General features: G+C 34.4%; 1 protein-coding gene across 5 annotated transcripts in view; it reads right to left on the minus strand.

The window, feature by feature from the left end:
• Positions 1-23,519, minus strand: part of LOC106881968 (uncharacterized) — an 83,517-nt gene extending 59,998 nt beyond the window's left edge. For 2 of the 5 annotated variants that reach the window (XM_089365550.1, XM_089365549.1), the window contains exon 1: positions 22,717-23,519. In XM_089365550.1, coding sequence (XP_089221676.1) covers positions 22,717-23,069 — 353 coding nt within the window. In that variant the 5' untranslated portion in view covers positions 23,070-23,519. The other 3 variants (XM_052974397.2, XR_001410928.3, XR_001410927.2) reach the window with 3 other exon arrangements.
• Positions 23,520-23,937: the final 418 nt, after the last annotated feature.

Consider the following 23,937-nt stretch of genomic DNA (forward strand, 5'->3'; position numbering starts at 1 on the left):
GTTTTAAGCATTCTGTCTCATTCTGATCTGTAATATCTAATTTTAGTTTGTCGTATTAACTAATTTTTCATTTCACTTTTAAACTTAAGTATCCAAATTACTTGCCAGTTTTGTTGGACCACTTTGCTACAAATATTTGACCCAACGTTCCTAAATGTTTCGTTATTTGTTACATGATTCTCCTGAAGTTTATTTAGTCAATTATTGGTCAAATTCGCTTTGATTGTTTCTGAAGTTCCCTTTCTGATAGTAGTGATTTCTTCTTTGTTTGTATCAAACATTCCTTACATAATATTGCCTTAATGCTTCGCTTAACAATCTTCTAGCTACCTGCAATCCTTTATGCGTAACGTTGAACAATTTTGGGAACACATTCCTATGTTATTACTTCACCGTCTACATTATAATTATTGCATTTATTTCTCCAAAAATTTTTACCATTGTCTTCAAATTGATTCTTAAGACCCTATCACCATCCTAATTATTTCCTTGATTGTTTTCGATTCATGTATTTCTACAGCAACAGAAGTTGTGCATTATTTGTATTTATTTATATCATCTGTATTCTCAATACCGTGTTTCGAGAATAGCTATCAAATTTCTCTACTGCTTTGCGCATTTTCTCAATTTCGATTATTCTCAAATCTGCTCATCTCCTTCGCTTATAAATTCGTACCTCGTTTATGAATTGAATTAAAGTCAGCTGCTCTTCTGTAATATACTTTCCTTCCATGATGTTAATTTTTTTCCACCAGTGCTACTATTTCTTTCCTTTCCATGATCTATTGTTCTTTCTATCTCTTACTACCAACATTCCTCTTCTACGTAGCCAAGTTGTTTTGTTTTATACTTTTCGTTGTTTTGAAGTATTCCTGAATCGTATTTCCACAGGATTACACTAATAGTAATTGAGGACTCTATCGTCACTTTCAGACCACTTTCTAATAATCCTTGTTGCATTAACTGGATAACGAATACGTTCATACTACTGTGTTGTATAACTCTTACCGTTTGAGAGATATTTACGACTATTCAATCACATTCACAGAGTTGTGAAGATAATTTTAGTTACAATTTAACCCACAAAGGGGATTATGCTTTTAAGACACTACAACCACCAGAGACTTTATCGAAACACCATCTACTGCAGAATGCTGTCCAAAGGCGGTGACCTGGCAGAAACGTTAGCAAGCTGGGCGAAATGCTTAGCGGTATTTCGTCTGCCGATACGTTCTGAATTCAAATTCAGCCGAGGTCGACTTTGCCTTTCATCCTTTCGGGGTCGATAAATTAACAGTTACGCACTGGGGTCGATGTAATCGACTTATCCACTTTGTCTGTCCTTGTTTGTCTCCTCTATGTTTAGCCTTTCGTTGGCAATAAAGAAATAAAAAAAGAAATAAGAATGCTGGCCAAAGCTAAAGTGACCCTCCCCTTTCTTATTTTTTCTTTTGTTGTTGTTGTTGTTGTTGTCTTTGTGAACTTCAGCCCGAAAATGTTGACTTCGATTGTTTACGGTGACGAAGAAATTATCGTTATTACTATTGTTACCGTCATGAACAGGTAGTACAGTTTGCGCGGATTACTAATGGCAATAACGAAAGAATATATCATTGATTTTCAACATACGCGCAAACACATTATTCAGACTTAGTTTGTGACTTGAACACGAAACATACGAAACTGCACAGGATTTTCCATCACTCTACTGTTTCTTGCACGTAGCTCTCTTTTCATCATGTTAAATATTGTGAATACTCTTCCAACATGACCCAATCCACGCAGCAATTTTCATTGTACTATTCCATTTGGATTAAAAAGTAAACGATATTGAACTGTTGATTAAATATCAGCTCGATGCTACTAGCATCCATTTAGATTTCAAGATGTTTTATTTCTCAAACAGATTATATGTAAAACTCCACGTTATTGCATACAAAGATGAATGCAGTGAGCGGGACTTTACTAAATTTATTGTCTTCCAATAAATCGATAATAACAACTTTCTTTCACATGTGTGGTATACGGTATCCTTCTAAATATAAAACCTCCGGTGTTTGCTAGATTTGTATACGGCACTGTAGTGTTTACTGAACTGAATTGCATTCATTCGTAATGCCAAGTCCGAACAAAACAGGATAAAGAAGGCAGATTAAGAATTGTTATTGTGAACTGCATGTTAATGTAAGATAACAAACACACATGTACTCCATTGATATTTAAGATTACTGTCTTCTCATCTTAATTGTATATAGCATCTATTTAATCCATAACGCAATCTTGTATAACCTCTAGAGACCATGAAGACAATATTGCTAACATATTCCAGTAATGGATGTTTTAATACATACTTAGTTTATCGAATGTTTCTTCTTTGTTGAAATCACACTGGGAAATAATGAGAAGTCCATGTCTTCAATGTTAATCAGATAAATACGAATATTAAGTATTGGTAGTTTAATCGATTATTTCTACTTACGAAACAATGCCGTTTGGCTCGGTCCAAATAAATCAATAATTATTTTGTAATTTAGATAACTGAAATAGGTACACTCCTACTTATAGGTTTTAGTGTCTGATTATTTTACTACTATATGCTGCAAGTTAAAATTTTTAACAGCTGTAATCTTAAAGTCAAAGACTGTATGATGTTAAAAAACGACCTTTAAAAACGTTTGTCATGCCAAAGTAAAAACGTTATATCTGAACAGGCAGTAACAAGTGAGATGCAGAAATTCATTTCTCCAGGCACCATAACACGTAACGTATCAATGCTGTGGTAAACCTTTGATATTTAAAGTTAGAGAAATATATTCATCTTCTGCATCGGCAACTGGTAAAACAAGAGTTCAAACTATGGAGCTCTAAATTTATTCTACTGTCTGAACTCTTTGTAATACGTTTCATAGCATATCACTGAAGCACAATAAACCATTGTCTATTTGGGATGCGATGCAGTCTAGCGTCAGCTCATTGTGACGTCTCAAATCAGCGATCCAATCCTAATTCTCCTTCAGAGCATCAAAACTTATAATGTTAATGATAAAAGGCTTCAAAATCACTATATCCCTTTTCTACTCGCTAACCATTTTCCAGTTTCGTAACTCTTAATGAAATTCAGTATTTCTAGAATGAGCTAGCGTATTACAATTTATATCCGACAATGTGTTGAGTAATCTTTCCTGCCAAAATATATCATTTGTATCCCGCAATATGAAGAGAATTTGAAAGATTCGCAGTAAAATACTCTCCCTTGTAAACTTGGCAAATTAAAAAAAAATTTCGATGCTGAGCCTTGAACTTGTCAAAACTTCTACATCCAATTAATTTACTTCATATCTGCAAAGTTGATACATCAATAGATGTATGGAAAATTCCTAGATTTATATTGAACTTTATGATCGAGGTTGAATTGTTTCATATATTAATTGCTTTCAGTTGATAAATATATTTGCCATGATAATTAGAAATGCTATTAATTATATGTAATTCATTAACCAGTTTAATATGTATATGATTATCACTCTGTGATGGTCGCGTCTCAAAATGTGAAGCAGTAAGCGAATACAGCCATGAATACAAGGCTGTATTTGGGAAATTCTCAATGTTTGAGTTTATATTTAGTTGTCTATATCATAAAATCTAGGTGAGTACATAAAAGCTACTATTTTCACATATACATTTGTAACGGATAAACTTTCATAACATACATTGTAACATTCGAACTGATAGGTCAATAGGCATATTGATTGAAGTAGCGCTTCAACGATGTCATCAAAACAGAGATTAGATTGTTGACACACAGATATGTTTTACGGGCTTAACATAGATATTGGACGGCAAAGAGAGTGCTTCATATATAAGAGGAAAGAACAGGGAACTTGATTGATGAGAAAGGAATGTACTTAAATGATATTCGTATATGTATAAAACGCGGAGAAGGAGATTGGTGATCCGGTTGCATACAAAATTCCATCTGGAGAATAAGAAAAATTTCTATAGATTTTGAAGGAATATTGTGTTCAGTGCGCAATGCTGAGTGATCCGTTCAAACTATTCGAGATTTCATTTGCCAATACGCCTGCCTGTAAACATGTGACATTGTTAAATGTGCATGTACCAATGATGGTGGTGAGGATGATGTAGAATCACAAGTGTATTCTCAATATACAGGGTTCAGTTCAATTCTGTTTTTCAACTTGAAACGAAGCGTACGAAATATTTGCGAGACATGTTAGTTTGTGTGAGCACATAAAATGCAAATCATGGAATGTACCGCAAGGAGTGAAGGACATGAAGAGCAAAGAAATTTTGAAATCCTGAGGTTTATTGAGGGATATAGTAGACATTAGGTTAAAACATTGTTATAAAACCAAACATAGTATATGGAAATGAGAATTAAATAGTTTTATATGTTCTTTTAAATACGGATGGACCCGAATCACGAAAAATAATCATTCAAAATGTATAAGCTTACACACACAAACACAAACACACACACACACATATGTATATATGTGTGTGTGTGTGTGTGTGTATGCGTGTGTGTATGTGTGTGTATATGTGTGTGTGTGTGAGGTGTGTATGTGAGTAATTATTAAGTTTGAAAATGGAGAAATTTAATGGATATAAATTATTAAATCAATTAATTATCATTGCCTACAATTGTTTCATTTCATACACAATTTAAATTACAAAACATATATAATTACATAAGTTTGCATTCGAAAATATCGTAGATGGAACGTCTTGAAAGCATGAGAAACGACATTTCAGAAATTACATTTTGACCGGTTGAAATACTCCAATATATATATATATATATATATATATATATATATATATATATATATATATATATATATATATATATATATATATATATATATATGTGTGTGTATGTATGTATGTATATAAGTATGTATGTATGTATGTATGTATGCATGTATGTATGCATGTATGTATGTATGCATACGTGTCTATTCAAATGTTAAAAGGAAATCGTTATTCCAAAAAATTATGTCAACAATGTTAAAAAGAACTCAAATTAACGTGCAAAACACATCATGTCAACAGTATTACTGGAGAAACGTTGTTATTCCCAATATACTATAATTTGAAAATGCTTTCTCCAAAAAATGCAATAGCTCGCTGAGAAAAAAAAATCAAAAATATCTTTTACAGGATATATCTTTTTCGCATCGCTGTCTTCATACAATTAATCCAAGGCCATTTAGTGTTATCTCAATTTTAAGGTAACTATGTAGATTTCAAATGCTGACTCATCCATTTGTATCTCATCACGGACCGTCTTTCCACCTCAAACTTCTTTTCATATCAACTTGTTCCAGACAGTTCATTAACTGGTCAAAGCCGCACCAATTATCTTCTATAACTAGCAGCAAGATGATTTAAAATCATCCGTTCAAATGTTTCATCCGGTAAATAAAGCCCCTGTTTTAATTGAAAAAAGATCTAAGGGATAATTTTGCTGATAGCAGCATATTGAATGAACAAGACCAAGTCACACGACAAACTAGAAATCGCAAGAATATCTCTGATATATCTCAACATTCTATTTTACAAATGAAAAGCCATATTGGATAGTATACTTCTTGATACAGAATTTCTAAATATGAATTATTCACTCACATCTTGACTCCTATTGAGTTTGATTTTGATCAAATGTAGATGACCGATGCTAAATAATAACAATAACAAAGTAGCTCATAATTTTGTTGTTGTTAATTTTGTATATATATATATATATATATATATATATATATATATATATATATATATATATATATATTTATTTATTTATTTATGCATAAAAAATTTCATCGGTTTTGAGACTGAAATTTAGTCAGAATTTTTCAAGTGAGGTCCCTGATTGTGACTGCCAAATATTCATTTGGAATAAAATTGATAGAAATTCGTTGATCAAACAAATAATATAGATAGCGATGGCATGTTTATATTCCCCAACTTCAACACATAAATACTAGAAGTAGTTCGGATTTGATTAGAATATATGTCCTCCGCTGACAATTTCAGTAAAGTACAATGGTAGATTTCTTAAGTCATGTAAGCTAGAATAGTCTGCTTTTAATAATACCATATCCAATACGAGTTTGCAGAGTTATTACTCATACACATATTTTCGTTACTAAATATTCACTTAGAGTTATTCAAGTCTGGCTGTATTACAAGAAATCAGTCGAAATTGTTCCTTGCTTGGGAATGCTAGAAGCGTTTCGAATTATTGGAGAATCAGAGAGTATAATCGATGCTATAGAACATTCAATTTCGCCCTGAGTAGTCATCTAAAGGTAAATATAGAAGGAGATAACATTGACTCCGATGTGATGTGTAAACTTTCAGTGAAGGCTTTAAACTTTCCATCAAGGATTTCTTAGATGTACTTGATTGGCGGACTGAACTAGTCGTGCATATGACTATTTTGTAGATGATATGATACTATACGCAGTGACTATGATCACTATGAAGAAACATTTTTATCATCAAATATATAGAGGCAAAGTTTCGGTTATGATACAGTTAGCTATCATTCGTGTCGAGTGACAGCTCCATCAACAGGATGCTGGTTTCTCCAATGTGAGACGATAAATGCTACAGTAACTCATGAATGGAGGCAAAGGTATTCTGCGATAACATTTTAAAAGAATACATTGCATGCTGAAGTGCATACACATATGCATAAACATCGTCCTATATTATAAAGTTGAATAGCAAGAAGTCAATGACTAGATCCTCATAAACCTGCCGGTACTAATGTTTGGTTCTAACAAGAGATTTGAGGGTTTTGCAATCACTAATAACTTAGTTTCATACAACCAGGAAGGACACAACTAATTAGAAAATTATTTTTAAAAATCCATTTGAGAGACTGGGAAAATACGCCAAGTTCACACATCTGATCCATGTAGTTCAGACATCTGGTCCATGGCGACATCTTCTCTTCTGAGTTAGAGCAAAACAATAAAAATACTACAGCTAAATCTGCTACTACTAATTTTTCTTGTGCTATAAATGCAACAAAAACTCCTCCTACTACTACTACTACTACTACCACTACAACTACTACTACTACTACTACTACTACTACTACTACTACTACTACTACTACTACTTCTACTACTACTTCTGCTGCTGCTACAACTACCACTACTTCTGCTGCTGCTGCTACAACTACTACTACTTCTGCTGCTGCTGCTACAACTACTACTACTTCTGCTGCTGTTGCTACTACTACTACTACTACTACTACTACTACTACTACTACTACTACTACTACTACTACAGTCACTGCTGCTACTGTCACTTACCCACTCGCTTCGTCTTCAAATCTTTTCTGAATACAATATCATTCGATTATAATGAGAACGAAGGTTGCGGGCCCGAAGAACCATTAGCGCATCGGACAAACTGCATCGCAACATTTATTGTAGTTTGTTTTCGTTCTGAATTCAAATCTCGCAGTGTCTGATTTTGCCGTTCATTCTTTGGGGGTCTACAAAATAAAGTACCTATCAAATACTAGGACTATTGTAATTCACATACCCTTCCCATAAAATTTCTGTCCTTTCTGTAAAAATTTGCAACCATTATAAGTAAAATGGTTTTTCCACTCTGTTTTAATATTCATAAGTGACAAAACACACACACAAACACACGCGCACACGCACACATACACATACACATACAGACACACACACGCATACATAAGCACACGCAGAGAAAAGTTGAAAAACAAAGAACAGAGATTAAACAATGTAGACTGTGTTGTAAATGTGTTTAAAAGTTTTAATTATAACAAAAAACTGATAAAAAAGTAGTGGACTCATATAACCTAAAATGCCGTAGGCAATTTAAATCAGATTCTTTACACGAATGAAGAATATTATTTTTGACATTTGAAGAGAAATGTAAAAGACACGTATCAGTGAAAGAAAGGAAATTTTCGTGAATGAACATGGAAGATTACAGAAAGAAATATCGTAGCTTGTTTTCTGCCTACGAACAAGTGATTAGTAGAAAGATTCTTAAAAAGCAAACATTGAGAATAAAAAAGAAAAAATGAAAACTGGAAGATAGGAAATATCAGAAGCGTTGCAAAATAGATGAAAGTATCAAATTAGCAAGCTTGTATAACATAATACAGAACAAAATGCGAGACGTTAGCGAAAAATGCGCAGAGGGATTAGTGGGTAATACGGATTCAAGGTGAATGGAAAATGGAACTCACACAAACCCGAAACTATTATTGAAAATGTATGATGTAACATCTAGCGGGATTTATCAGTACACAATGACCGTGTAATAAAGACATGGACGCCATGATATAAAGCTTCCAGGGAAAGAATTGAATTATCATATGCGATGAAAAATCAGTATGAAACTCAAAACACAAAAGTAAAATGCAATGCATTTGTATCAGACCAGAATTATGAGCTGCATATATAAATGAAATGCGCAGTAATATATGCAAGATGGGGAAAATACAACAGATAAGGGACACAGGCTTTCTTCCCTTGTGGCTATATTCTCAAGTTTCATACACACACACACACACACACACACACACACACACACACACACACACACACACACACACACACATATATATATATATATATATATATATATATATATATATATATATATATATATATATATATATATATATATATATATATATATTTATATATACGACTGGGAATGCGTATATTCTGTAGTGAATATTTCCATAGCCAGAAAATTAATGCGGTTGAGATTTTACCTTTCGTATTGAATAATCATACATTGTGTGCAATCTTAAGGAATCAAAGCTGCATAGAAGTTTTATATATATATATATATATATATATATATATATATATATATGTGTGTGTGTGTGTGTGTGTGTGTGTGTGTGTGTGTGTGTGTGTGTGGGTGTGTGTTTGTGTGTATGTGGGTGTTTGTGTGTATGTATGTATGTATGTATGTATGTATGTATGTATGTGTGTATGTATGTACGTATGCATGTATGTATGTATGTATTAAAATATATATGTACTTAAGAATGCAAAGACGGTTGAGAATTTGGCACGGGATCAGCAATTGTTAAGGAAAGGGTTAACCGATATTATATTTAAAGATTCGGAAGAGATACCACTGTGAAATTGTCCAACATGGTAAAGATATTGCCATCTCACCGCCTTATTTCCGTTGGAAAAAAAGTATGCAGTTGCAGGTACTGGTGCTGCTACTGTTATTACTACTACTACCTCCATCACATATATATAATATTAATAATACTACCTACACCACCACCACCAAGAAGAAGAAGAAGAAGAAGAAGAAGAAGAAGAAGAAGAAGAAGAAGAAGAAGAAGAAGAAGAAGAAGAAGAAGAAGAAGATTCGGATAAACTAAAAGAAGGCCTTTGTTAGTCTTCTTCACAGTCGGATACATGAGTGCTTGGAAATGTTCAAAATAACACCAGTAATCAGAAATTGTGTGTATCATTCACGAGGTTCTGGAAAACGACATTAAATCTCAACACTGACACCACAAATATAAATGCTGAGCAACTCAATATTAATTTTGGAATCTTTCAAGGAGACTCATTATCTCCTTCGTAATTCTGTTTAACGATGTTTCCTCTTAGTAAACCCCTGAATGAAACAAATTATGGATACAGGGTTTTTGGTAAAACAACTAATCTTCTCTTCTATATGGAAGACTTAAATCTGTTCGGAAAAGCACTTCTCACGAATGAGAGTAAAGATAAGAAAGAAAACTGAGAGCCATTATGAAATCAGTGTTAAATACTAGAAACAAAATCCAAGCTATAAAACATTGACCACGCTTGTAACCACATATCACTTTTATATTTTTAACTGGTCCCTTTCTGAGATCAGCAGAGTTGATGTCAAAATACGAAATCTGATAGCAATGCATCATAAAACATAGAAGGACTAAGATATACATCCCGAGAAAGAAAGGCATCCTGGGTTCTCGACTCTCATTGAAAATATTAACCGTGAGACTTTCAACCGACGTACAACGAACAGAAATGCGACTAGATGAATCAGTAGTCGCAGAAAAAGCTGACCTCAACAGACAAATCAAAAGAAATAAAGAGCATAGCCAAAGAAACCACCCTCAAGTATATTAAAGAGGAATGGAATAAAGGGATATAGCATGGCAAATACCCGACTAGAAAATGGGATCTTAGTGGTTGTCATGCACTGGTTTCAAACCAGAAACAGAGATTTAAATCATTGCTGCTCAAGACCAGTTCCTTCCAGCTAGGAATTATTAGTAAAGTCTTGAAATATGAAAGCAGCTGAACACGCCGCATATGCAAGAGTACCCTAATACAGCCTCCGACTTAGTCTCTTGACGCATCAGATTGGTTACCAACAGAATGCTAGCAGTCTATACATACAGTGGTCAATATGCCGCACATACAACCTCCCTCATAAAAACAATTCGTCGGAACACAAGCTACCACAAGTTGCCCAGAAAGCCGAGGTTGCCATCCTTTGGGATTTCATTTAGTCACCCCGACTGCCCCAGATTAAGCGAATTGCAAAGATCATACTTATGACCACCTCACATATTCCACATAAACTCCTCTCCATGTTAAATGCTTCCTTACGCATCTGGGTTATTTTTCCTCCCACGATCATCAATGTTTTCAGTTGCATGGCGATTCACCTGTGAACATATTCAGATGCAAAATCTTGTTGTCCCTTGACGTTCCTGATTTGGGTGCAAATTGTTATTATTATTATTATTATTATTATTATTATTATTATTATTATTATTATTATTATAAATATTAATATTACAATTGTTATTATCATAATAATAATAACAATAATGATAATAATAATAATAATAATAATAATAATAATAATAATAATAATAATAATAATAATAATAATAATAATAATAATACCAGCAGATGACAACGTTTCTCTAAAAGAAATGGAAAAACTTTCAAAATACAAAGACCTGGAAATAGAGATAACTCGAATGTGGAATCTAAAAACAGAAACAATTCCTATCATAGTAGGTGCCTTAGGTATAATAAAAAAATATTCAGACAAATACATAACAAAAACACCAGGACTTATATATAACATACAGAAAATTGCACTACTGGGTACTGCACACATTCTACGCAAAACACTTTCAATACAGTAAACATAAGAGCACCACAGCAAACCACAGCACATACCCAAGGCGCACAGAGCTGCGCTCGGTAGTGAAGTGAAAGCACGTTATAAAAATAAAACTACTGAATAATAATAATAATAATAATAATAATAATAATAATAATAATAATATATGGTACCCTAGGCATAACACCTACATGAACTTCTAACTTGTTGTCTCTTGAGGTCTCTGGGTGAGACTTGGATCCAACTTGTACAAATGCAAAACAAAAGTCAAACATAAAATAATAATAATAATAATAATAATAATAATAATAATAATAATAATAATTATTATTATTATTATTATTATTATTATTATTATCATTATTATTATTATTATTATTATTATTATTATTATTATTATTATTTTATGTTTGACTTTTGTTTTGCATTTGTACAAGTTGGATCCAAGTCTCACCCAGAGACCTCAAGAGACAACAAGTTAGAAGTTCATGTAGGTGTTATGCTTAGGGTACCATATATTTGGATTTGTAGTCTTGTTCAAGTGAATGTTTAAGAAACCATAAGAAAATTAGGTGTTTGCTTTAAAATTTGAGATCACATAGACAGTATTTTACGTAGGATATGGGCAGTTCCCATGAGCACTATCTTTTGAACTTCAGCCATTTTGGGGTTTCCTGGAATCTGATCTAGGTAGTAATCAACCCGTTTCGCTGTCATTCCCAGGGCACCTATGACAATAGGTATTGTTTTCGTCTTCAGATTCCACATTTTGCTAATTTCTATTTCAAGATCTTTATATTTGCTCAGTTTTTGGTAGGTCTTGACAGATACGTTTATATCGATTGGGACAGTCATATCAATGAGGAGGCATGATTTTTGTCTGAAGTCTTTCAGTATGATGTCTGGCCTATTTGCGTCTATCTTTCTGTCAGTTTGAATTATTATTATTATTATTATTATTATTATTATTATTATTATTATTATTATTATTATTATTGCACCCAAAGGTGTTTGAAGGTCTCACCCAAAGATTGATAGACCAGGCCGGGCAATTCATATAAATGAAATTTAGGGAAAAACAAAAGATGAACAGGAAGAGCGTGAAACAATAATACCAAAAAGTGACAGTGAAGTGGGTAAGAGATGGAGAAAATGAAAAAAGAAGGAGGTCTCTATGTGACTGATGAAGTAAACGATGAATATGATCTTGCTCTACAATACTGAAACGATAACGGGAAGCAGATTCTAGAAATGCTGCTAGGTAAATTACGGGGTATGAACAATGAAATCCTCGAAATGTAAAGTATATGAATAAATGAAAATAAGGAGAGCTACCCACATTATAAACAGCATTTTTAGCTTGGTTAAAACAGAACTCATTCGTGAAGCAAACCAGCTATTCATAGTTGCTGTTAATGTTGTATCTGACGTAACATGATACAAGCGGAATTTTGTTTAAGGAACGAAGGCGAATAAAAAGAAAAAAAAAACTAAACTACAGGAAGAGAATAGAAATGAAGTTGGAAAAAACACGGAAAGAACTGGAGAACTTCATTAGGACAATAAGAGGAGAGCTCGGAATGAAATGGCAATCAGAAAATTGAATGGATACTAGCGCTTAGAAGAAGGGTGTAAATAAATTATACATGAAAAATCCTCACACCAAATAACAACGTTAAAGGCCAAATTTCAAAAGATATGTTAGATGCAAATGTTTGGGACTGGATAGCTTGTTTCAATCAAATAGAAGACATCGTTTTGATGAAATAGATGGTGACATCAGGAAGTTGGTTTTGATGCACAAACATTTTAAGGCCAGTGAAATATAAAGAAAGTGCAGAGTGGTTAACGCATGTGAGGAGAGAACTTGCAGCTATACCAAGACAAAAGGATGCCACAAGTAATATGCATTAAATGAGACTGATGCTAAAAATGTAGCAAATTGGAAACGATGTCGTTTGAATGGAGTACAAGGTTTCATTAGACGATAGACCAAAATCATATCCTTCAATAGGGGACATCTTCCACATGAATGACAATTAATCGATCACCAAATCATTTGAATGAACAGTTTATTCTATAAAGAAAGAAATTGGGATATGTATGTCAGAAGCAGTTAAATTGGACGATAGAATATATAATGTCTTTAATTCTAGAATTGGAAATCCACGCGAATTTTTAAAAAAAATAAGCAAAACACAGTATATCAATTGTTGTTAATCCCTTAAATATAAAGATAGTCATTCTTTCAATTATTCTGCGGCGTGTTGCGAACTCGTTATAGTTCCTTTGAAAAGGGTCTGTGATGGCTCAAGTCCTTGTGATAGTTGTATTTTCATAACATTTTCGTGCTACTTCTAGCCTTTCAGAGGTCATATCTGAAGGAAACCAACTTTGCCGTTCATCTTTCTACTGTCCATAAGTAAATCTACGATGTTAATGAATGTTTACGATGTTAACGAATCTAGTGACACTCGCATCACACATTTTGAAAGCCAATATATCTTGATACCAGTTTTATTATGTTTTCGTTTTAAATACGGATCAGAATGTGTACGGACTCAACTTTTATACTATTCACAACAGAAGAATGACATCAGTCAATATTATATCTAATATTCATAATGATATAACAATGTCGTAAAACAATAATTAACTGGATATCTGGAACACCCGTCGCAAAGTGACAGAAGATTATAAGATGAAAATATTGCATTGATTCAAGCACATCACTGTCAATGGTAAGAAATTTAAAAGTTTGGGTAATGTAGATAAAGGAAACATGAGGTGTCTAATGCATAATTAACTGAAACTTTTTTAAACACTTTTTGCGACGCCATTGTATTCGAAAGATATTTATGGAAATCGATATACAACGTAATAAATTACATCTGCTATGGCGTGGGAGACAGTTCAGTTGCTTCTGATAACTTTTCATATAATCGAATGTGAATCACCAGCTATATAATACTATTTTATTGTTATTTCTAAGAACTGGTATTGCGTTGTTCGCTTCAACACTTGTTCTCTATAATCCCCAAACACAGGAGAGTGTACTTATCTCTTTATTCATTCCGAGTTGAAACATTACCCTTGTGAAATATATGTTTATACCTATGTACTCTGAGAAATAGCTAAAAGTTATACTAGTATCAAACGTGTCAAGGTAAACAGTTGCTGCTAAATTCATCGAATTTAGCAGCAACGAATATATGTCGCACAGGTTTATATGTCGCACAGTTCTTCATTCAAACTTCTCTTAAAGCGAACGTCTCTTAAGGTGAACTCAATCTATCTAGCAGGAAAATTGTATATTTCATTAAAATACCAGTGTCGTTAATCTCCAAAAGCTATCCAAAAATATATTTGTGTTCCACACCAATAGCTGAAATTATTAGTAATAGCTGAATCAGCGCCTAGTTGTTTTTTTGTTGTTGCTCGTCATACCGTTATGGGTTATACATATATTTCTTTAACATACTTGATGAGCATGATGATTGGTAATCGTCTGTTGAAAATAATGTTGTTATAGTATACAAGAAACTTAGTAGCAATAAACACATTCACCGGTTCCGTTTCAATACAGTTATAGTTACAGTAACAGACGTATATATTACTCAGAAAACATTCAATGATTTCACATTCTCAATTGTTGTTTTGTGATTGTGTGTGTGTGTGTGTGTGTGTGTATGTGTGTGTGTGTGTGTGTGTGTGTGTGTGTGTGTGTGCTATGGTCCTAAATACCGTATTTGTACTGTGAAATACATCAACATGTGGGTAGTCAAGTACCATGTCAGTGTTATCGGGTTGTATTTCTTTATTGTCAGGACACACTTCTATGTTGGCGTGCAACATTCTGATGTTACTGAGAATGCGTGTTTTTGTGCTTCTCTGTTGTTGTCATTGTATTTATTTTTATTTTATTTTCATTTGCTTGTTTTATTTTTTGTACAAGATTTAAAATCATGTCTGAGTGTTTGTAGTTGGAAAATAGGTCTCGTTGATTTTTGCTGTATATTCTTGCTTTCGTTACAGCGGTGGTCTGTGTCCGTTTCTAAATGTTGTTATATCTATTAGTTTTATTGATGATAAGTGTGGCGTCGTTAGGTGCTTCTAATGTGCTTACAATACCGTTAAGCTCTAAAATCATATCTTTTAAAAGAGCACAAGAATTTCTATTTCAACACTGTTATCGTTCCAGTCAGATTTCTGTACAATACACTGTCAGTGCGGAGACATTTCCTTACATTTTTAATATGTACAGATCTTCTACTTCATTTCGGTTTCTTCATGTTAGCGGCTCTCGCGTTTTGATTTGTATTGCAGAAAAACAAGATACTAAGGAATGCATCCGATTAAGGAAGACACTGTAAATTCTATCTCGCAAAGCATCAAAGCGTACATCGACTCTAAGGCTTAACACCACAGCGAAACATTACATGCTCAAACATATCTTAGGCATCATCAAACATAATAAAACAAAAATATTCGCAGATGACTCCAAGCGCCAGAAAATTTTGAACAGAGAAGAAGACCGAACTGAACTCCCGTCTGATCTATATGCTCTAAGCCAATGGACGGACAAAAAACATGCGGTTAAATGAGGGAAAATTCGAACTCATGCACTTCGTTAAAAGACTGCGCTAAATAACCATATCCTCTTCTTTCAGGGGAACTACTCACAGCATCGAACAATATCACAATAACAGGGCCTGATAGTCGACAATTTCAGCTGGATTTGTTACATTAACAATGAAATAAATTTGACTTGCAGGATCATCAGAACTTTGCAGTCCAAAGAACAGGATAGCATCATTCACTTCCCTTCACCTCCTTACAGCTGCCCCCACCCACCGTGGTCTTTGCACAGCAAACAAAACATTATGAGAACTGGACAACTCCAGAAGGCATTCACTAAAACAAGAAAAATCATGATTCATCTTGGTAATTAGGGCAACCTTAAAACATTGGATACTTACTCACTTCAGCGCCGCTGTGGCGCTACATAGTTTGCACAGTGAGGAGAATATACCACTGGCATTGCCTAAATGACCTTAACATCAGATTCAGAATTCATTCAAGGTTGGGTACACGTGCCATATGTCTCCTACACAATTCAGGCTCACAGCACATTCATTCACAACAAAACCATTTATTTTCCACAACAGGCCTTGCTCCATTTACCTTATCCCAAAATAAATCAAATCAGAAATAGATCCTATAGTCTTTAAACGAAATTTGGAGAAATTTTGTCAAGGAACACCAGATAAGTCACATACACCTGGGTAAATCACCATCAACAATAATTCGCTAGTTGAATCGACTATGATATTACAAAGGTCTCTTTAAAGTGGCTTAACACATCCTATCAAGTAGTGTTTTTAAGGTAGATTTGGCTTGGGCCCATCATTGGCTGAAACATATCTATGTTATCTAAATTATAAGTCAAACTTATGGGTAACACCAAACAACTACTCCGGAAGCATTTATATAAAACAACTTGTCGCTAAACGCTTAACACTACAGATCGTTGCATTATCAACAAATACAAGAATGAATATCTTGGTGACACAGCCAACAACGTTAACGTGAAATATATATCATAGTGCACTTTATCTGAACAGAGTGGATATGACATTCTTCAGATACAACTAACGCAATCGAACACAATTTATAAAGGAAATAAGATGCTAAGGAAAAGTAACGGGGGAGCGGGCTCAACGCTGTTATCTGTGGAAAATGAAAGGAAACCATACGAAGAACTCAAGAGGCATGACAACAAATACAAAGATATACAAGTCAGCTGAACTATAAATTTAGGAAAGCACTATAGGAAACGAAATTTAAATCAAAGCAGTTTGAAGAACAAGCAAATATATTAAGTTACCAGGGCCATCGCTCCAACTGCAAGCTTTGCCTAACGGAGGCATTCCATATTTTAAAATACAATTCTCCCACCCTACTTAATCGATATAACGAAGCGTTTAGCAACTGCAATCACCGCTCTTTCCACACGTTTAAGTTCTATCACAAGCAAAATTGCACAAACGATCACACAACATAATCACACGACCCCCAACAAACAACCTATTCAACCTGGCAAAAACATCCATCTTTTACCATCTTTTGAATAGGATTATTTCCTTTCGATCATATCACCACATATATATATACCCCCAAATCTATTTCTTCTACTCCCTAATTCACAACAGCACCACCAACGCATGCAGACTATGTCGTTTCTCTCAATCCCTTTCCACCGTCTATAAATAGGTTTGGCTACATTATAGAATATGATACTACTAATTACCTTTCCCACCCATCTCTCCCTTTATCTCTGTCCTTGGTTTATCACTCATACCCCCACCACCTATATACTATATACGCCCATTCCTTCCTACTCACTAGACCTTTTAACCTCATCCCCCATTCCTCCTTCTCTCTATATGCTCATCCCCTCTATCCTGTAAGATCAACTGACCATTAAAATATACCGCTACCATCCTCAACCTCTATCTCTCCTCTATCCCCTTTCACATTCTGTCTTCATGACTTGACCTAATTGCCGCTCATTTTTCACTTGACTTTGGCCATTCTTCAAGTAAACAAGCAAACATCCATCGCAGTATGGCATATATTCACCTCTGCTATCTATGCTGTACCAGCCTACACTCCAACATCTATTTCCGGATTATCCCCACAAGGATTAACTTACACGGATTTCTACACGGATATTTACTACTGGAATGAAATTACACTTCAAGTACTGTTCTCTCTTTTTTCAGCGCATCACACTCTTTACCTCTTCATACTAAAAATATCCGCCTATGGATATAATAATAGATTACTTTATTTTTTCTGTCTCCGATGAAGGAAAGTACTGGATCTTCCCAGAAACAGCTGTAAGACTCTATCCATAAAATACTTCTCCAACCTTACCATTGCTCTCTTTATCTTTTTATTCTTATACATTTATATATACACGCGCTATTACACGACTTATAATCCCCAATCCTGTTCATACAACGACTGGGACAAACTAGTCGGTATACAGCACTTACTCGGTATTACCTGTATCCTCATGGGTTTGAATACCCTCCTCAACCTTATATATATATATATATATATATATATATATATATATATATATATATATATATATATATGAGTAAATATTCAAAATAAACACTCGTAAAAATATACTTCTTCTTGCTGTTGTTTTTGTTGTTATTATTATTATTATTATTATCAGGGGTAAATCTAACAATAGCAATAACATTAGTGACAACAAGTAATATTAGCATTAAGAAGCTATATATTATCGATAGAAGATGAGAAAAGAAAATCCATTTGTTGCATTGTTCTCATTTGCATATCAGTAACTATATAGTTAATTATTATTTTTATTGAAGGTTATGATTTCGGAGGCTTTTGGCTGCTGTTTTCTTCAATTTGCGTCACAATTTATCAACTGTTCAACAAAATTCTCTGCAAGGAAACATGATCTCTCTCTCTCTCTCTCTCTCTCTCTCTCTCTCTCTCTCTCTCTCTCTTTCTCTCTCTCCCTCTCTCTATCTATCTATCTATATATCTCTCCCTCTCTCTCTCTATCTCTCTCTCTCTCTCTCTCCCTCTCTCTCTCTCTCACGCACATTTATTATCCTTATTATCTTTATTATCCTCCTCCCTCTCACCTTTTGGCCTATATAATTTCCCTGTAGATTTAGTAAATTAGAATCTAGCCAGCGCATTACTATAGCAGAGTGTTTATTTTTAGAAATAGCATGAGGTTTAACTTATGTAATTAGTAAAGTTGAACGGAAGAGAGTTTTCGGGCGCATAGATAAATATTAGCGGATAATTATCTTGGTACTGACGTTTCCTGGACAGCGACATTCGTTTATTCATTCAACTTCACTTATCGTGTATCTAAATCTCCATTGATTGCCGTTGTTTTTTTTTTATTCAGTTATGCTAAACTCATCTGAATATACCCAAATCACATCTGGATTAACCAAAGATGTTTAAAACAATCAGTTTTAGCATTCCTTGTTAAAATTTTAAGTAATTAATTAGTTTTGATCAAATTTCCTTTTCTTTATTGTTACATCCTAAAAATAAAGTCCGAGAGTTTTAGAGCTATGATTTATGAGGTTTTGCGACGTGCAATAAATATTCAACTTGAAAATTCGGGTAATTCTCTCTTGTCAATATATTATGTAGTGAATTTGAAAGAGAAATAAAGTGTCGTAAGTTGTGAAACAGTCTAATATAATAATACGGCAATAGAAGTGTCTGGTACAAAAGAATAATATGAATGCGCGTTTCGTCTAAAAAGGCTAAAATCAATATTGAAGTTCTTCAAGATGGTTTTCACTGCAATGCAACACTATGATGTTGCTATTTAGAAATCTGATAAATGAAATTATTTATGATAAGTAAAAAATATTCCAGTATTTTTAGTTGATATTTCGTGCTTACCAAAATATTTTAGGAATACAATACGCACGCTTTTTTTTTTGCCCACAAAAAATAATGCCAAATTATTACCTTATCAAAATTTGTTTTCTTTTTTACCACAATTAAGGGAATTCTCTCTTATCAATATAATATTGAGAACCAAATCTAAATGCAACCATTTTGCAATGATTTCAGCTATTAAACCGTCTCTTTAGGACAGATAATTCCTATCTATATTTCTTAATAGAATAAGGTGAAGTGTATTATGAAATATATCTAGTAACATACACTATCATTTTGCGCCCGAGACAAATATTTCTTTACATTTAATGAAGTGTCAATTTGTCAAATCCAATTACTCTTTCACTCAGATAATACTGTAAATAGTATTAACAAAAGTGTGTTTATTGTAAGTGAACGATTTGGACATCTTAGTTATAATAGCATTATGTATGATTAATCACGCTAAAAGTATTTGTATTGTTTTCTTTTTATTCTCAAAACAAATCGTTATATAATCGAAAAAGCGATCATTTGTTTTGCTCCACATGATCTTTGACAAAGCAGGGGGTATTCGCTTAGTTTTAAATGGTTTAATGCTTAGTCATTTTTCATGAAGTGTCTGAAATATTTTTCTCTGTTTCAATAATTTAGTATCATAAATTTTGATTTTTATTCATTCCTCGTAACGGATATGCATTATTTATGTATAATAGGTTTACTAGCGGTAAAACAAGGTTCCAACAGAAACCATTATATTTCCATTTGTCGCGATATCGCCATCGTTACTTTGCTTTAAAAAATATCTAAAAGCTAAAAGCACATTTTTTAGAAGATTAAGAAGACATTGAATATGATGCTATTCGTTTAATGGAGGGATCATTATTCAAATGGGAATTATGTCAATTACAATTCATATCACAAGCACTAAAATATTTTACCTCCGGATGAATATTCTGTTAGAGAAGTTATTTGAATAATAAGCGGCATTGAAAATTCACTGAATAAAGAGGATTTTTAGGTGTAACTACTATTTTTCGAACTAGCGTAGCATGAGACTTACTATCACTAATTCTTATGCTAAGTCTTTATCTCAAACTATCGAGTAAAGCATTTTTCATTCTTCAAAAGATTAAGTAAACATAACAATAAATTGTATATGGAATTTATTGACTAATGTTATTTAAAAACTTATATAAGTGATGATCATTACCACCAGTGCTAAGGATTTTCATACAATCAAAAATTGTAGATGACATGTAAGTGCCTATTCGTTTTTAAATTAATCGCAGAAATTAGAAGTTTACCAAAACACCACGGTTAATTTTACAAATTTACGTGAACTGGATACCAAAACGATATCTAGATGTAAGTAAAAAAAATAGAAACAGATAAAACAGATTTCAAAATATTTTACGTGTAATAATACGAATAATGCATGCACATTTTCTATTGAAGACCTGATGCATTGTCATTTAGACATATTATTTTATTGAAATGTCTTTTTTTTTTTTTTCATTAAAGGTTTTACTTCGAGTGGAGTCATATTTCCAATTGATCGACCACAGGTGAAATTTTCTGCAAAACAGAAGCTGAATAACATGGTACTCGGTACATGAAACTTCCTCCAAGCTGCTCGATGATACCCTGCTTCTGTAATTAAGATTAAACACTTTTGTACAGAGGGTACTGCTGTATTCTGTCTCTGAAAGTGGGGATCGATGCCTTGTCTGGCGATGAAGCAGCTCTGTAGGTGTTTCAGCTCCTTGCTCCACGATATCAGAGCTGCTCGGTACAGCTACAGATGCACGTGAGAAACCTCCCACACAGCAGCAGGAACTTTGTTGAGTCAGATGTCGAGACAATATGCCAGGTGTTTCCACCATCCTCAATTCTAATTCCTACTGTCTCTTCAGCCAGATGTAACAGACTGCTTCCTCATCGGCTTCCCACAAATGTTTGTCTCCGTAGTTAGGCTTCGACTCCTGAGCATCGAGAGAACACTAGTTCCAAGAAGTCTTCTAATGCTTCTCTTAATAAAAGGCATATGTATATGTATAGGTGTAAACATATGAAACATGAAATTTATACATATATATACCTACCTACCTATCTACCTACCTACATACATACATACATACATACATGCATACATACATGCATACATAAAACATACATAAAACATACATAATACATACATATATCAAAGAAAAAATGAAAAAGCAAACCATTAGGCATCACTTAAATATTCTGATGATTATATAATCTGATATATTCTGAACTTTTTATAACCGGTGTGGGGGATTTACACTGATAGGCGGAAAGCCCAGCGACTATACCAAACACACTCTTTCAACGCTGCAACTGTAAGAAAATATGCCTCACCTTTCTTCGAGAGTCCGGTGGGCGGCACAATCTTTATTATAGATCCAGTTAGTTGTACTCTGCCTAAGTGTGACAACACGTGTTCAACGTAAATTATCTAGCTTGAGAGCTCCCGGCAGTGTACAAAAGCGTGCGGGACGGCTTTATCTTGGACATATCGTTGGCACAGCCATTCCGTGCCTGGATAACTCGGTGAAGCCAACACTATCCACCCTTGCATCGATGATAATGTAAAAGTCTCCTAATAGAACTACTATTTCTGACGTTACTACAAAGTGCTCTAGTTTTCGATACAAATCTGACTGCCTACACTCCTTAAGAGCATAGACAGCTACCAACGTGAGTGACTTTTTACTTTCGTGAGTCACATCTAGGACGACCAGCCAACCTTCTGCGTCCAGAAAGACTGTATTTACTTGTAAGTCGGATGTCTTCCTGAGTAATACTACCACGCCCCCTCCTCCTCACCGGCTAGGAGAAATAAATTTCTCACAACCTTTTAGAATATGCGAGAACGCTTCTTGCCCACTCATCTTGGTCTACGGGACAATGCAAACATCTATATCCCGTGACCTGAGGTCGTCCAGGAGACAACATTGTTTCCATTTCGACCCCAGCCCACACCTATTTATGCACTTTAAATTAATCGTCATGGTAGAAAAAAAGTTTACTTACATTTGATGCTTGCGAAGGGGCTGTACAAATTCGCTTACCTCCCCTTCCTTCCTTTTTGTTGGTGTAGCAGTTGGGCTTATTATTGGCGTCACCGCGAGGTTAATTATAGATTTCGTGTCGGCCATCTCTGTGGTAACATCCGAGATGTCATTTGTGTATGGCTTTCTGAACTCCGAAAACAGCCCCACGTCCATCTTGGCATACCTGATGTTTGGGAGAGTTTGCTTTGTTCTTTTCAACACATGAATTTTAAAGTGCGCTCTACTAATACGGTTTAATGGTTCATTCGTCTCTCGATATGCAACGGTTTTTTCTTGTGTTTTGGGAAGGGGTTTGGTGAAAGGTTGCACCATGGGGATGGACTGGGGAGTTTTAGTCTGTGTGTCTGCGGTGTTTTTCGTCACTTATTTTCTTTGTTGAGGAGAGTCTGGGACGTGTGTTTTTTTTTTCCCGTTTGTATGTCACTGTGGTAAAATCCATCGTGTCATTCGCTTTTTTCTTTTCTTCCTCTGCTTTTCTTTCTGTCATGTTCTCTGGTTTCTGTAGCTTCTCTGCACTCTTGTTTTGTTCTCCTCTCCGCTTCCTCTTCACGTTTTTTGGGGAGAAGCCTCGTTTTCCTTTTTTCCTTTTCGTACAGTTGGGGCGGACGTGGCCCTACTCTCCACACTTGAAGCATCGGGGCCTACGTCCCACCACGGCTACTCTCATCGTTAGCCCCTCCCCTACAAACAACCTATCTGGTAAATTCACCAGGATTTGAGGCCTGTAGGACCAACTCTAACCTTTGGTCTTTCCAATTGACTGCCTCCTCCTTCTTTATGTGTAGAATTTTTACCGCTTCCTCGACGTCATAAATAACGGCTGACGTCACCCACATTACATCGTAGCCTGCCGGAATTTCGTCGATTACGACCTTCACTGTTCTGCGGCTCAAGTACGTGGGCAGCAGAATTATCTCATCATTCTTAAGGATCTTAGTTGATACCTCCTTGGCTACATTAGCCGTTTCGAACTGTGCCTCAACAGTAGCAATTCTTGTTCGATGGCTAACGTAGCATATTAAGTTCCATATGGGTGCCAAGCATTTCTCAATTGTCTTGCTTTTGCGTCTTTAATTCTCTTTTCTATTATATTGTATATTTTATACACTACACTGCGGGCGTTTATCGCCTGTAGTGTTTCAGAGGACGGCAACAATCTTGTATTGCCATCACTTTTCTT

Source organism: Octopus bimaculoides, chromosome 18, assembly GCF_046866305.1.
Source record: "Octopus bimaculoides isolate indiv1 chromosome 18, ASM4686630v1, whole genome shotgun sequence".
Lineage (NCBI taxonomy): Eukaryota > Metazoa > Mollusca > Cephalopoda > Octopoda > Octopodidae > Octopus > Octopus bimaculoides.